Source organism: Eubalaena glacialis, chromosome 5 (genome assembly GCF_028564815.1).
Source record: "Eubalaena glacialis isolate mEubGla1 chromosome 5, mEubGla1.1.hap2.+ XY, whole genome shotgun sequence".
Taxonomy (NCBI): domain Eukaryota; kingdom Metazoa; phylum Chordata; class Mammalia; order Artiodactyla; family Balaenidae; genus Eubalaena; species Eubalaena glacialis.
In genome coordinates this window covers 63,171,349-63,184,584 of record NC_083720.1, presented here as the reverse complement: position 1 = coordinate 63,184,584, position 13,236 = coordinate 63,171,349, and the positions used below count along the sequence as shown (strand labels likewise).

General features: G+C 36.2%; 1 protein-coding gene across 1 annotated transcript in view; it reads left to right on the top strand.

The window, feature by feature from the left end:
- The window catches only part of ARAP2 (ArfGAP with RhoGAP domain, ankyrin repeat and PH domain 2), a 192,414-nt gene that overhangs the window by 99,365 nt on the left and 79,813 nt on the right, over positions 1-13,236 (top strand). Inside the window, exons 19-20 of the mRNA XM_061191308.1 lie at positions 7,603-7,766; positions 12,055-12,267. Of these exons, the coding sequence (XP_061047291.1) occupies positions 7,603-7,766; positions 12,055-12,267 (377 nt within the window). The remainder of the gene's footprint in view (positions 1-7,602; positions 7,767-12,054; positions 12,268-13,236) is intronic.

The following is a 13,236-nucleotide window of genomic DNA, read 5'->3' as shown; positions in this document are numbered from 1 at the left end:
GCTAACACATATATATGGAATCTAAGGGAAAAAAAAAAAAAAGGTCATGAAGAACCTAGTGGCAAGACGGGAATAAAGACACAGACCTACTAGAGAATGGACTTGAGGATAGGGGGAGGGGTGAGATGTGACAGGGTGAGAGAGTGGCATGGACATATATACACTACCAAACGTAAAATAGATAGCTAGTGGGAAGCAACTGCATAGCACAGGGAGATCAGCTCGATGCTTTGTGACCACCTAGAGGGGTGGGATAGGGAGGGTGGGAGGGAGGGAGATGCAAGAGGGAAGAGATATGGGAACATATGTATATGTATAACTGATTCACTTTGTTAGAAAGCAGGAACTAACACACCATTGTAAAGCAATTATACTCCAATAAACATGTTAAAAAAAAAAAAATCTTCAAATGAGTTCCCTTCCATCTTCAGCTCAATACGAACCTGCATATTTGCAGGTCGAAACTCCAGGTAGAAATACTCCCAGGGTGGGCTATGAGTTGAACAATTCCCAGAGTTTAGACACTGCTGGAGTGGGTTCAAATTTTATCTAGCCAAGTTAGACAGACTTCATTAACACACAGAGCATTTATAAAGACTCCAGAAAGGTAATTACAGAGTATTAAGGCTAAACCAGCCCTCAGGTAAAGGCTGCTCCATTTTTACCTTACTAAGCTTAAAAACAGACCTCTCCACAAGTCGTTTAGTTACCTGGGGTCAAATAGGCAAAAGATCCCAAAACAAACATCAACACCCTTTAAAGGAAGACACAATCCTGGCACTGAATCATGTCTAGCATACAGTAAAAGTTACTAGCAAAGTGAAAAAGCTGTGAATCAGTTGATAAGAACAGACCCAGAAATGAGAAAGATAATGGAATTAGCAAAGAATGTAGACAGTAATTTTAAAATATTATAAATATTGTAAAAGATAACACTCTTTGACATAAATCACAGCAAGATCTTTTATGATCCACCTCCTAGAGTAATGAAAATAAAAACAAAAATAAGCGAATTGGACCTAATTAAACTTAAAATCTTTTGCATAGCAAAGGAAACCATAAACAAGACAAAAAGACAACTCACAGAATGGGAGAAAATATTTGCAAACGAACCAATGGACAAAGGATTAATCTCCAAAATGTACAAACAGCTCATGCAACTCAATATCAAAAAAACAAACAACCCAATCAAAAAGTGGGTGGAAGACCTAACTAGACATTTCAGCAAAGAAGATATACAGGTGGCCAAGAGGCACATGAAAAGATGCTCAACAGCACCAATTATTAGAGAAATGCAAATCAAAACTACAATGAGGTATCACCTCACACCGGTCAGAATGGCCATCATCAGAAAATCTACAAGCAATAAATGCTGGAGAGAGTGCAGAGAAAAGGGAACCCTCTTGCACTGTTGGTGGGAATGTAAATTGATACAGCCATTGTGGAGAACAGTATGGAGGATCCTTAAAAAAATTAAAAACAGAACTACCATATGACCCAGCAATCCCACTAGTGGGCATATACTCTGAGAAAACCATAATTCAAAAAGACACATGTACCCCAATGTTCATTGCAGCACTATTTACAATAGCCAGGACATGGAAACAACCTAAATGTCCATCGACAGATCAATGAATAAAGAAGATGTGGTACATATATATAATGGAATATTACTCAGCCATAAAAAGAAATTGGGTCATTTGTAGAGATGTGGATGGACCTAGAGTCTGTCATACAGAGTGAAGTAAATCAGAAAGGGAAAAACAAATATCGTATATTAACGCATATATGTGGAATCTAGAAAAATGGTACAGATGAACCTATTTGCAGGGCAGGAATAGACACAGACATAGAGAACGGACGTGTGGACACAGTGGGGGAAAGGGAGGGTGGGATGAATTGGGAGATTAGGTTTGACATAAATACACTACCATGTGTAAAATACATAGCTAGTGGGAACCTGCTGTATAGCATAGGGAGCTCAGCTCGGTGCTCTGTGAAGACCTAGATGGGTGGGATGGCGGGGGGAGGTCTAAGAGGGAGGGGATATGTGTATACATATAGCTGATTCAGTTCACTGTGCTGCAGAAACTAACACAACATTGTAAAGCAATTATACTCCAATAAAAAAAGTAAAAGCAATTATTTTCACAGAGAAAAAAAGATGTAAAGGAAAACATAAACATAGAAAAATGGATCTAAAGAAGGAACCAGATGGAACTTCTAAAGCTGAAGAATACACTATCTGAAAAGAAAATCTCACTAGATCAGCTAAATGCAAGAATAGACTCTACATTAAAAAAAAAAACTCGAACTTGAAAGCATGACAGTAGAAATTATCAAAACTTAAGCACAGAGGGAAAAGACTGAATAAAATTAGCAGAGCCTTAGTGACCTGTGAGACAATATCATTCTTATGTAACTATAATTAGAATCCCAAAATAAGAGAAGGATGGAGTAAAAAAATATATATATATTTGAAGAAATGTGGCCAGACTTTTTTCAAATTTGATAAAAACTGTAAACCCACAGATGTACTAAGATCAACATACCTCATGCATGATAAAGACAAACCACATTAAGACATATCATAATCAAATTCCTGAAAACCAGTGTGAAGACAAAAAAAAATTTTAAAGTACCAGAGGAAAAAAGACACATTAAAAATAGGGGACAAAGATGAGAATGTCTTGTCAGAAGCAGTGCAAGCCAGGAGATAGTATAATGAAATCTTTTAATGTGTGGGGGCAGGGGGGAAACAAAGTAACCAAACCAGCAGCTATTAGCCTAAAATACTCTATCCAGCAAAAAGATCTTCCAGAAATGAAAGCAAAATAAGTATGTTTTGGTCAAACATGCTGACTTATACTACAAGACTCAGTTTTTTTTATTTCTGTATAAATGCCTAGGATATTATCTTCTTCAGTCATGTTTTTGGAATGTGTTGTTTTTGTTTTTTAGTTGTGTTTAAAATGTTCTTTATAAAGGTGAATTTATTTTTCATACAGCCATATCTATAGATCCTATCATTTGTTCTGGTTCTTGTCAGTAGACCAAGCTCAAATATGATAGTCTATACTTTGTGGTTATTATATTACAGTTTTGAGAAAGTTGTTTTTATTAGTCTTGGGACTTGGTTTCTAGGTCTTATTGAACTGTCTTAACTCATTATAGGATATAGGGATTTTTTTCATATGGCTTTGAAGTACCGTTTAAAATTTAGGCTTGGGGAATGGACAGTTAGGAAAATTTATTTTTCTATAATTAGAGTTCTTTAAAAGAACTTCCAGATTTTCAAGATATAAATTCCTATTTCTTTGGAATCATTATCCAGAAATGTAAAATTGTTGTTCGATAACACTTGAAATCACAAAGTTGGCCAGCATTTGTGATAAAAATATCTTTTGATGCTTTATTCAATGTGCACAGAGTTTAGATAACATCAGAGAGGAAAGTTGTTGAACTGATGCTATTAAATGTCAGACATCTACTGCACAAGATGATGTATTTTAGGATTCAGCCTTTGACAAGTGGACTCAGGAGTTAACTTATTACTCATTCTACCCTTCACTAGTTCACAAGCAGACAGCTAAACTTGTCATCAAAGGATTTCTTCTGGTTAGAAAGAAAATTTGAAGTTGGAAACATTTACAGTTAACGGCAGAATTATACTGCTATCATAGAGGGCCATTGCCTTTTGGATTTCTTTTACTGCTTGCTCAAATACTCATTGTCTATAAGCACACCTTTTAAAAGATTTTTGTCTCATATTCAGAGCTTAATTATCAGATTAAAAAACCAAGACTCAAAAAAAGTTAAAATTTTCTCTTTACCTAAACTCCTTAATTTAGCAAGAGGTAATTTTGATTAAGTCTACATAATGTAGGGGCTTGATGTTCCTCAACGAAATTACCCGAGTTATATAGTTTCATTTAGACAAATATGCCCAGCAGTAGAATGTTTTTGAGCTAAAGATGATGTAAGGCTAAGGTATGTCAGGAGTATTAGAGCAAGTATCAGAATTCTTCAAAAAGAAAATTACAAGACCTGGAGGTCAAGGCTGTTGTGGTGGTGTGGAAAATAAAAACAATAGATAGAGATGCCGGGAGAAAAGAGATGAAGATTACGGGCACCAGTGTCACTGAAGAAGTTACAGCAAGTTCAGAAGATGTTAGAAGTGAGTGGAGTGGGGTGCCAGTAGCTTTTTCTTCTTAGAGGAGCATTTCAAGAAAAGAAACCGGAGGACAGAAAGGAGTACTTTTTTTCTTTTTTTTTTAAACATCTTTATTGAAGTATAATTGCTTTACAATGGTGTGTTAGCTTCTGCTTTATAACAAAGTGAATCAGTTATACATATACATATGCTCCCATATCTCTTCCCTCTTGCATCTCCTTCCCTCCCACCCTCCCTATCCCACCCCTCTAGGTGGTCACAAAGCACCGAGCTGATCTCCCTGTGCTATGCAGCTGCTTCCCACTAGCTAGCTATTTTACATTTGGTAGTGTATATATGTCCATGCCACTCTCTCACCCTGTCACATCTCACCCCTCCCCCTCCCCATATCCTCAAGTCCATTCTCTAGTAGGTCTGTGTCTTTATTCCCGTCTTGCCACTAGGTTCTTCATGACCTTTTTTTTTTGCCAACAGACACATGAAAGAATGCTCAACATCATTAATCATTAGAGAAATGCAAATCAAAACTACAATGAGATATCATCTCACACTGGTCAGAATGGCCATCATCAAAAAATCTAGAAACAATAAATACTGGAGAGGGTGTGGAGAAAAGGGAACACTCTTGCACTGTTGGTGGGAATGTAAATTGATACAGCCACTATGGAGAACAGTATGGAGGTTCCTTAAAAAACTAAAAATAGAACTACCATACGACCCAGCAATCCCACTACTGGGCATATACCCTGAGAAAACCATAATTCAAAAGAGTCATGTACCACAATGTTCATTGCAGCTCTATTTACAATAGCCAGGACATGGAAGCAACCTAGGTGTCCATCATTGGATGAATGGATAAAGAAGATGTGGCACATATATACAATGGAATATTACTCAGCCATAAAAAGAAATGAAATGGAGGTATTTGTAATGAGGTGGATGGAGTTAGAGTCTGTCATACAGAGTGAAGTAAGTCAGAAAGAGAAAAACAAATACAGTATGCTAACACATATATATGGAATCTAAGGAAAAGAAAGGAGTACTTTTGTTTTCTTTTTAAATTAGGGCCAGTGAATTATCAGGAATGTGAAACATTACCCGCCCCCCCCAAAAAAAGAAACCAAAACAATCCAGAGTTCAAGCAGCTCATTCCTTTCTCTTTGGGTTGAATCCAAAGTAGCTGTCTCATAGTCTGAAATGAAAATTAAATAGTTTTATACTTAAATACATCAACGATTACTTTGTGTTTCAAGTCAAATTTTATATCTAGTGATAGAACATTAAAACTTATTTACCCACTAAATACCTCATGCTATGCTAAAGGCTATTGATGCTGAAATGCTTTCTTTGTTTGCTTGTACAAAGTTTGGGGTGTAGCGGCTAAAACATTCACACAGGTAGAGCAGGCGATATGATGGTGGGTAGAGTGGATGTTCAGGATTAAGAAGGGACACCTGGTACACAGTAAGCATTGGATGGAGAGAGATGGGGATGGAGTGTCAGCGAGTGTTACCTGGAATACACCGATGGGGGAGGAACTGGAGTAACAGCCAAAGAGCCGGAAGTATTTATTATGAAGACAAGAACATGTTAATTCTTCCTTCCTTCCTTCCTCCCTTCCTCCCTCCCTCCCTCCCTCCCTTCCTCCCTTCCTCCCTTCCTCCCTTCCTTCCTTCCTTCCTTCCTTCCTTCCTTCCTTCCTTCCTTCCCTCCCTCCCTCCCCTCCCTTCCCTCCCCTCCCTTTCCTCCCTTTCTTCCCTTCCTTCCCTTCCTCTCTCCCTCCCTCCCTTCCTTCCTTCCTTCCTTCCTGGAATGGCAAAATTGGAGGGGAAAATATGGGCCAGATCATGAGGGCCTTTTAATCTTGAAAACTCCAGAGCTGCTGTGGAAGGACAGTGCTTAGGAAGTGATGTCATTAGCTTTGTATTTTAGAAAGATCATTCTGGCAGTCTTGGGGAACAGGGACTAGAGAGGTGGAGAATTGGGAAATGAATTTTGTTTGGAGGGGTTTTAGTGACTTCAAGGAGCAGTACAAAGACCTGAAAGAAAGCGATGTTCAAATAAAGAGGAGGCAGAACATATATGTCAGGGAACTGGAATGAACAGAATTTTGTGACTGAATTCATGTGGCAGTGATTGGGTGGGAGTGGGGTGGACCAATATACAGTTAATGAATCCTACATTTCTGCTGGGATAAGTGGAGGAAGTAGTACTGGTTTGGTATGAGGAGGGATAAAGATTTGAGATGCTTGTGGCACCTTAAGGTGAAGATGTCCAAAAGTCAACATTAATTAGTATTATGTTTTATTATTTACTAATATTACATTTACTGAGTGCTGAGGTGGATACTATTATTATCCTCATTTTGCCAGTGATGAAACTGAGAACCAAAGAAGGTTGATAACTTGTCCAAAGTCATAAGGGAAGTGAGTGCAGAGCTAAAACTTGAGTTTGGGAATTGATTGGATTTCCCACTCTCTCAGCTGCTTTATGCTCTTGCTTTTCAATCACGTAGAGATCTGATTTGTGAGACAGTTAACTCCTGGAGATAGGGATTTGGGAGTTACCAGCTTATATATGGGGGATGAAACCACTGGCCTGAATGACATGTCCCTGGAGAGTCCTTGGAGTTCATGTGAGTGCACTGAGGTTACAGCTTCATTTTCAGAAACAAGAAGTGAGCTTGGGAAAGAAATTGAGGCACCAGAAAGATAGGAGGACAAGCCAGGAAGGATTGTGCTACAAAAGCCGAATTGGGTGGTATTTTTTTTCCTCTTTTTTTTTTTAAAGGAATGAAGTCATCAAACAGTTCTAAAATCTTGAAAAATATAGCCCCAAATATCCATGAGAAGTCACAGGTGATGCTTGCTAGAAGGGTTTCTGTTCAGTTATTCAGAAACAGAATGAAAGGGGAAATGAAAGGAGGCAAGGAGGTGAGACCACAAGTTCAGGGAACTTCCTGGACTCTATGTAGAGAGAGACGTGACTGTACATGCAAAGAGGGATTGAGTGAGTGGAAGCTGGTGGTAGACAGAGGGGTTTTCTTTCTCTTTTTTTAAATATATTTATTTATTATTATTTAGTTATCTATCTTTGGCTGTGTCGGGTCTTAGTTGCGGCACGCAGGATCTTTCATTGCGGCGCGTGGGCTCTCTAGTTGTGGTGTGCGGGCTCAGTAGTTGCGGTGCGCAGGCTTAGTTGCCCCGTGGCATGTGGGGTCCTAGTTCCCTGACCAGGGATCAAACCAGCTCCCCCCGCATTGCAAGATGGATTTTTAACCACTGGACCACCAGGGACGTCCCCAGAGGGGTTTTCTTCTGATGGATGAGACAAGATCCCATTTATATGGATCTAAGGATAATCTGTGTAGAAGTAAGAATTTTTTAAAAGGCAAAATTATAATTTGAAATATTTTTGAAACCTTACAGAACATTATATATCCATGGGCATACCAAGTTGGATTTCACAGTCTGGCATACTGCAATTGAAAAAGCAGCAGGTACAGATGGGAATGCATTACAAGATCAGCAGCTCAGCAAAAATGACGTTCCCATTATCGTGAACAGCTGTATAGCATTTGTTACACAGTATGGTAAGTATCACAAAGTTTTTATTCAACCCGCAGAACTCATAGTAGCATATTTACAGTTTTTAAGTGGTACCTCCATTGGACTGAATTAGAGCCCTTTGTAAGTACATCAGTGAAAAATAAAATTGTCGTCACTCTTCAGCCTAAATGCCATTCTTTCTCACAGTAAAGCTCATTTAAATTATATCATGTGCCTTTACCATTTCCTTCTTCCTTTACATGCATAAAAATTTTAAATGACATAGTAGAAGAATCTATATTATAAAATGTATATTAAAAATTGATTAACATTGTACTTTTCAGGGGTTATAACTTTACAGTAAAGTCTAGGGGAACGCAGAGGTGCCTCAGTGTGTTTTTAGAAGTGGTATACTATGGGACAATGTGTAAAAGAATTTACTTTTTGTTGGCCTGTATACAAAGTGTATGTGTATTTATTCCATTCAACGTGCTATTGGTCATATGTTTATATTAAGAATCATGGTCATTAACTGTGATAGTTTGACTTAATTGTAACAAATATTTTTATGAATAGTTTGCAGGTTAAAACCAACTTGATTTATACCCACATGTGCAGCTTCATTTTAATTTAATATGCTATGGTAGTATTTTAGATATGCCTAAAATTAAATAAAGTATGCCTTTATTATTCATGTTTATTTTCAAATTACTATTCATTCTTAAAATTCCTTCTGTTACATATTTCCTTAATACTCTAAAAGGTAGAGTAAATAAATTGCTTAACTATATTTTTAATATAAAAATATGTTTTTTCTTTTAACCTGTCAGTAAATGCCATTGATTTAGATTGTACGTGCAGAAAAGAGTAAAACGATTATCTGGTATTTTGGAAGCTATTGATATATTAACCTTTCATTGTTCTCCTAATATTAAAAGTATCTTTGGGTGTTTTTAATTTGAAAAGAAAATGTAATCATTGAAAGAGCTGTAGTAAAACATTGTGTTATGAGTTTTTTTTTTACTTATTTATCAAGTGTCTGTTGTGTGCTAGCTGCTGAGTTTGATACTGGAAACTAAACAGTGGGAGTAAAGAGTGAAACACAGAGCCATAAATCATGCCTTCCAGTCTGAGAACTAAAAGAGCTGATGTGAAACAAAATGTCAAAAATAACAAAGGCTATGAAGAAAATAATTTTGGGAAATTAAGTTTAGAATATGTGTATATTAATATATTTTCTCCTAGGGAGAGTGCCATTTTAAGTATTTTAGTTATTTCATATGTAATCCAAGTACAATTATCATTAATATTCAGATTTATTGTGTTTGAATTATATATCTATTGTAAATATGTATGTAATCACATTATGTGGGATTACTCTATGAAGTTCCTTCCTTGATAGTATGTTTATATTTTTCTTATCAATTGTCATCATCTGTTTATTTGAAAACCGGGGAAGAAGAAGGTTATCATCTTCATTTATTAGTAATTCAGTATTAGTGCATTTACATTTTGTAGGTATAAATGAATTGCACACATATTCTGTTTTAGCAAGAGCATAACCTCATTGGGAATTTTCAAATCATGTTAATTTCATAATGGCATAAAGTGTTTCGTAAGCTGACAAATGATTAAAATAACTTGACTAGCTTCAGCGTATCCAATTTAATGTTTCTCTGGGGAAAGCAGAAGTTTCTTTGTGGTGTTTATTTGAATATAAAATCATTAAGCATTAGATTGTTTTCAACTAAATTTCATACATTATAACTACTTTGTAGCTCTAGCATAAGGTGCATTAACTTGCATATTAAAGTAATAAAGCCAGTAAAAGACATCATGTATTTTTAGCTTTTTTTTTTTAATGAGCAGAACATGGAGAAAACCCCAATATTACCAACATGTATACAAAGGAAGATTTGATATGAACTTAGAAAATGCCCAGTGATTATAGGATGCAAGTGGTTGGCTCAGAGCCTTTATGGTCATAATTATTTTGAATTTCCTGATCTTTGGGTTAAAAATCTAAGGCCAATTTTTTGTGCTCATGGTGTCAAGATCCGAATCTGACCAAGTTCACAGTATAATTCTTAGAGTTTTAATTTTTTTAATGAGTTACAGTAGTTAGTTCTTGGGGGAATATATTTAATTTATGTAAACAAAATTACCTTCAAATTCACATTCAGTTACCTTGTGTAGCAGCTATTAGAAATTCACTCAACCAGCAACATAATCTCTCAGAAACTTAGTCAATCTTTTTTTTTTTTTTTTTTGTAGAATTTGCTTATTATTCTGTTGTGGTCATTTACTAAGTACCTACTGAGTTCTTCTAGGAACTGTGTAGCTGCTGTGTACAGAAAATAAGACATGATCTTTGCCTTCTAGGAGTTTACAGATTGTGGATCAAAGGCAAACAAGTGGGCAATTACATCTCAAGTGTACAAAATTCTATGGCAGAGAGGTTCAGGGGTTGGTACAGGTGTCCATGGTTTAGGGGTGAATTTCACCCAGTGTAGAGGTGGTCATGGATGGCTTCATGGGTGAGGCATGGAACCTACCACAGGTCTTAAGAGAAAATGGGAACTAGTTAAGAGAAAGAGGGAATAGGAATTCTCGGAAGAGGAAACAGTGTATGCCTAGGTGCAGTGTCATGAAGGAGGTTGTCTGTTCAGGGAACTTGGGGGTAGTTAAATGTGGCCAGAACTCAGTGTGAGAAGAGCGGACAAATACAAGAGGCAGGAGGGTTAGTTAGGAAAATTCATGTAGGATCTTATGTATCATAATAAAATCCTCAAACTTGCCCTCAAAGCAGTGGGAGGGCTGTATCCATATTTTTAAGCATGTTGGTAACACTAGCCAACCTGTGTCTCAGACCATGCTGTTGTCATTTTCGAGACAGACTGGAGGGCTGCACAGGAATAGGACAGGGAGTTGTGATAACACAGTGAGGAACTGGGTGCACAAAATAATAATAGCACATGGGATGGAAAAAGGGGACACTTTTGAGAGAGAAGTCATGATGAAAAATATATGTGACATTTTTGTTTGGTGTGGTAAGTGCGAAAGAAAAGTTCTGACTTGTAAAGGACTGGGGAGGAAGCAATGCCAAATTCTGAGGTATAGGAACAAGATAAATAAAGAACATGTTGGGATTGGGAGGTGAAGTAGTGAGTGGGGCAGGAGAATTAATTTGTTCATATGTATAAGTATAGTGTGTGTTGCATGTATTATTTATATAGTATATCTATATTAAAGTGCATGTGTGCATTTGAAATTTTAGGAATTAAAACCTGAATGGAAATGTACATGTAGTAGTTGAAGTGATGAAGATGGATGGGTTCATCCAGAGAATTTTGTAGGGGAGCAGAGAAGAGAGTTGAGGATGGATTGCTGGGATCCCCAGTAAATACTAGATAGCAGAATAAATAGAAGACTAGAAGAGTAGTCATAGAGGAAGGGGCAAAAAAGATGAGATCATAACATCACGAAAACCTTGAGATTAACAGAATTTTAACAGAGATTCATTGGGTTGTCAGACACTGCAAGGGATTCTTATTACATAAATACTGAAAAGCATCTAGAAAATAGATATTCTTGATGAAGATGGTCCTGATAGAGTGGGAACTGGGCACAGAAGCAAGATTATGTGGTTGAAGGATTAACAGGGATATGAGATGGGAGAAAGAATAAATATAGGAAACTCAGATTAGTTTTGGAAGGAAGAGAGACAAGAGACCTGGGGGGAGGGGCAAAAAAGGATTTAAAAAATTTTTTTTGTTTGTATATCATCATCATCACTCCTCTTCCTCCAGTTAACCACTGCTACTCCTCTTATTTTATATGGGAAACTTGATGAATCTATAACTTTGAAAAGGACATGACCCAACTCTTCATGTAGAAGAAGGTAAAGGTGGGAACAGACAGAATTAATATACTCACTCTGTGAGTGCAGAGACTTGAGGAAATTTATACCAGAGAGCCTCACTTTTGTCGGTGAAACTGGAGGCAAATTTGTAATCTGGGAGACTAAGCGAAGGGTACTTGTGGTAAAAGAACATTTGAAAAAGATGCTATGAAGGACTGGGGGAAGGGCTGGCCAGAGACTTACTAAAAGCTGAGGATGAAATAGTTGTTCATCAGGTTTACATTTTAAATATTAAAGCTGCGGGGGGAGGGGCTCTTTTTTTCTCATGCATGTTTATATCAGCTCTTGGATAATGATTTTGTCTTGTGCATCGTTCCAACACAAAAATTGGTTCTATTTTTAAGATATCAAAGTGAATTTTGACCTGAGACTTTTTTCATATAACCATTTTCTTTTTTTTTTTAACAAAGGTTTAGGGTGCAAATATATCTATCAAAAGAATGGTGATCCTTTACATGTAAGTGAACTCCTGGAGAGTTTCAAAAAGGATGCAAGAAGCTTTAAATTGAGGGCTGGAAAACATCAGCTTGAAGATGTGACGGGCGTATTGAAGAGTTTTCTCTCTGACATTGACGACGCACTTCTTACTAAGGAGCTCTATCCATATTGGATCTCTGCCTTAGGTAACACATATAATATAGAACAGAATAATAAAGGCTTGCCTTCTCATTTGATAATAGATTTTTAAAATCTCCTTTGATAATCTGAACATTTAATTGAAAGGAACAATATACATAATGGTTCAGAACAGAAATTGTGCAAATATCAATAGTTGTTTATATCTGCCTCAAAAGAAATTTATGGTGATAATTGCTAAACAGTGTTTTACGGTAATACTTAGTTTTTGGTAGATTTCTTAGTGCTTACTTTGCCTTAACTTTGGAAGTGTTATAGTCAAGTCCATGTAGGCTGTTAATTTTCTCATTAAGATTAAAATGGAAGTTTTAATATAAGATTGGTTTTACACGGTTTTGCCATATGGCTGTTTGGCTTTCCTTTTTCATTTATTCTACCTCTTTAGAGTTACATAACAATTTTTTTTTTTACTCTTTATTTTTTCTAGATTCTGTCTAATGAAGCAAAAAAGCTTTGCTGCACTGTAAGAGAACTTATTTAAGAAATGACCCTAGAAAAGTTAATGAGTCACATTGGTTTTAGTAAAACCTATATTTACATCCATTAATTCAAAATAACTTTTTATAGAAAGATTATGATAAATACTTTTAAATATAAACATTGCCTTTAATCCCAGATTTCTAATAGAGCTATTTTCATTTTTCACATTATTTTATAGTCTTTGTCCCCATGCCTATGATTTACATATAATCTTTATTTTATTAATAAACCAAAAATATTTCCCATATATCTACAGTGCTTTCAAAATGACAATCTTGAATCTTCATTTTTTCCACAGTTTTTAAAATGTATCATTGAATTATACCATCATTTACTAATATATTTCTCTCTTGTACATTTAATCTGTTTTGAGAAATTTTTTTATAAAATGACCTTTGAGTTTAACTATATGACGTCCCTCTGTTGAGAAATAGTTTTTTTCATTGAAAGCATTTGTTTAATCTAAAACATAACTA